Below are 2,356 nucleotides of genomic sequence, written 5' to 3'. Positions count from 1 at the left end.
TCTGTCAGGCTTTGAAATCCCTTTAGAAATTAGAGACTAATTAGCCCCAAAGCGAGAGTGGCGACAATGCATGACAAAGGCGAAGATGAGGCTTTAGGAAGGCAGCGCGGGGGTGACGGCCAGGCACTCCGGTGTGCACAAGTGGGGTGCCAAAGGAAACCCACCCGATTCAACCCGGGCGTGTCCCACACTGCCAGGCACTGCCGGGGCCGGGCTGTTTATTTAGGGACAGTCCGTGGTGTGGGAGGGTGAAGACACGAGCCCTAACCTCTTCCAGCCTCCCAAGAGAAAAGCAAAACAATCCCCCACGTCCGTCCCCAAGGAAACCTTGATCAAAGAAAGGTATTCGGCGGTGTCGGGTGTGCGGGTGTGTTTATAGGCATTTCGCGATATTTTGCTTTTGCGCTACGTGTCCCGCGTTATCAGTGCGTGCAGTCAGGCTGATTCCTCTGTGCGCCGTCTGCGACCGGCCAAAGGTGTAAGAGCAACCGCTTGCCCTGAACAGGATCAGCTTATCCTCGACTCATGGGCAGGAGGAAGGTGTTTCAAAGCAAGTGCTTTGAGATTGCCTGAACCGAAATGAGCTTTACGAAGCTGCCTTTTACCGGAAAGATGTTTGAACTCTAGCTGAAGGGGATTTAGGGGGAATGGAGAGACGATTCCAACAGTTACTACTGGGAATGCAATATCGGGTCCCCTACAATGCTTACTTAGGCTAATGGAGGTCCTGTCATTCAGTTCCCATTGCGCTGGGATACAGGGTAAACATTCCCCGGTGACCCTCTGCGTGCAGGTCCCCTCTTCAGGACATCATTAAAAGCATACATGCACTTGCCTGACATCAATTGTCAGGCTGGTTCTCAAGGTTCAGAGATCCCGACAGAAAGCAGGAAAACAAGCCCAGTGAGGACCCGGCTTTGCGGCTGCGGGCTTTAAAGAGGCTGAAAATCGTTTGGTTGCGGGTGTGTAAGAAGAGACAAAAGTGCTCAGCAGGTAAGAGCGGAGGGTTTTGCCAAGAAGGAACTGTCCTTGATCGCTGTGACAGGATTGACTCGCTGGGGACTTCTCTCTCGGGAGCATCCACGCGTCCCCGAGGGGGCTGCCTGTCTCCTCTCATCAGCATCACGGCGAGAAATTTTACAGCCGCTCTTTCTAGCCCTGCTAATCCTGTTATCCGGGGGGTTATAAATATTAACGCCGCCGGGGCTGGGGATGGGGGACCAGATTAAGCCCTCTCTGAAGTAAGATGTCAGCCAGCCTCTTTCCAGCCCACCAGCGCCCGGGGCTGCTGGATGAGCTGCACGGCAGAGCCCCGCAAGTGCCCTGCCCGGAGGGGCTGCTGGGCGCCTCGGTGCTGGATTTTGTAGCCGACTTCTCCCTGGGCACCCCCCAGGCTCCCCCCAGGGCCAGGCCGGGCCTGGGGCTCTGCGAAGTCACCTCCGGGCCTGCCTTCGGGGACAGAGCCCTGTCGCTCCGGGAGGGGATGGCCCGGGGGCTGCCCCTGACTGCCTTCGGAGATGGAGATCCCGAAGACGAAGAGGAGGAGGAGAGGATGCGCTGCGCTTCCCTCCTGGACAGGCCCAGGAGAAAGCGGGTTATCACCTACGCCCAGCGCCAGGCTGCCAACATACGGGAGAGGAAAAGGATGTTCAACCTCAACGAAGCGTTTGATCAGCTGAGGAAGAAGGTGCCCACCTTCGCCTACGAGAAGAGGCTCTCCCGGATAGAGACGTTGCGCCTGGCCATAGTGTACATCTCCTTCATGACTGAGCTCCTGGGCGGCTGCGGCGGGCAGGAGGCGAGCTAGGGAGCGCCGGGGCCCAGCGGGACGGGGCTGGGGGCCGGGCACCCCGCACGGCACCGAGCAGGTGGCGCCGGCGCCTGTCTCCTCGGGGCGCAGGAGCTGTGGCTCCTGCCTTGGCTTCTCACCGCAGCCAGGACGGCGGAGGTGCGGGATGCAGAACGAGGAGCCTTTGGGGAAGCGTGCGCTGGGGGCGGGGGCAGGAGTGGGGAGGGGTGGAGAGGCTCCGCATGTGTAGATTTGCTAATATATATAATTTGCGTAAAGGGAAGGGAAGAAAATGCAGGTCTGAGGCCCTTGGGTTTCTCTTGCGGCGCCCGCTTGCTCTACAGCTTTCGCCATTTGTTGCTTCCGAGGAAGGCTCGGCCGCGGCCGCGGAGCCGTTGCCGTGGCAGAGCGGGGCTCCAGGGGCTCCAGGGGCTCCAGCTGCCCGCCCCGCTGCCCGCCGGCGACCGGCACAACCCCGGCGTGCGCATTTTAACCTCGCGCTTTCTGCTTTTTTAAAAAAATAAATAGTAACTCCCTTCCCTTTGAAACCCAGCCTGCCAAGTCCAT

At 59.0% G+C, this 2,356-nt stretch overlaps 1 protein-coding gene across 1 annotated transcript; it reads left to right on the top strand.

Moving 5' to 3' along the window:
• Positions 1 to 1,246: 1,246 nt before the first annotated feature.
• Positions 1,247 to 1,807, top strand: FERD3L (Fer3 like bHLH transcription factor). The gene has a single exon (XM_037382446.1). It carries the CDS (start codon positions 1,247 to 1,249, stop codon positions 1,805 to 1,807), a length of 561 nt encoding a protein of 186 aa, XP_037238343.1.
• Positions 1,808 to 2,356: the final 549 nt, after the last annotated feature.

The sequence above is a fragment of the Falco rusticolus genome, chromosome 4 (assembly GCF_015220075.1).
Source record: "Falco rusticolus isolate bFalRus1 chromosome 4, bFalRus1.pri, whole genome shotgun sequence".
Classification (NCBI taxonomy): Eukaryota; Metazoa; Chordata; class Aves; order Falconiformes; family Falconidae; genus Falco; species Falco rusticolus.
Note: the sequence above shows the minus strand (reverse complement) of the source record. Positions and strands in the feature narration are given on the sequence as shown.

Coding starts and splice junctions, on each gene's coding strand:
- FERD3L (XM_037382446.1), top strand. CDS start 1,247: ATGTCAGCCAGCCTCTTTCCAGCCCACCAGCGCCCGGGGCTGCTGGAT.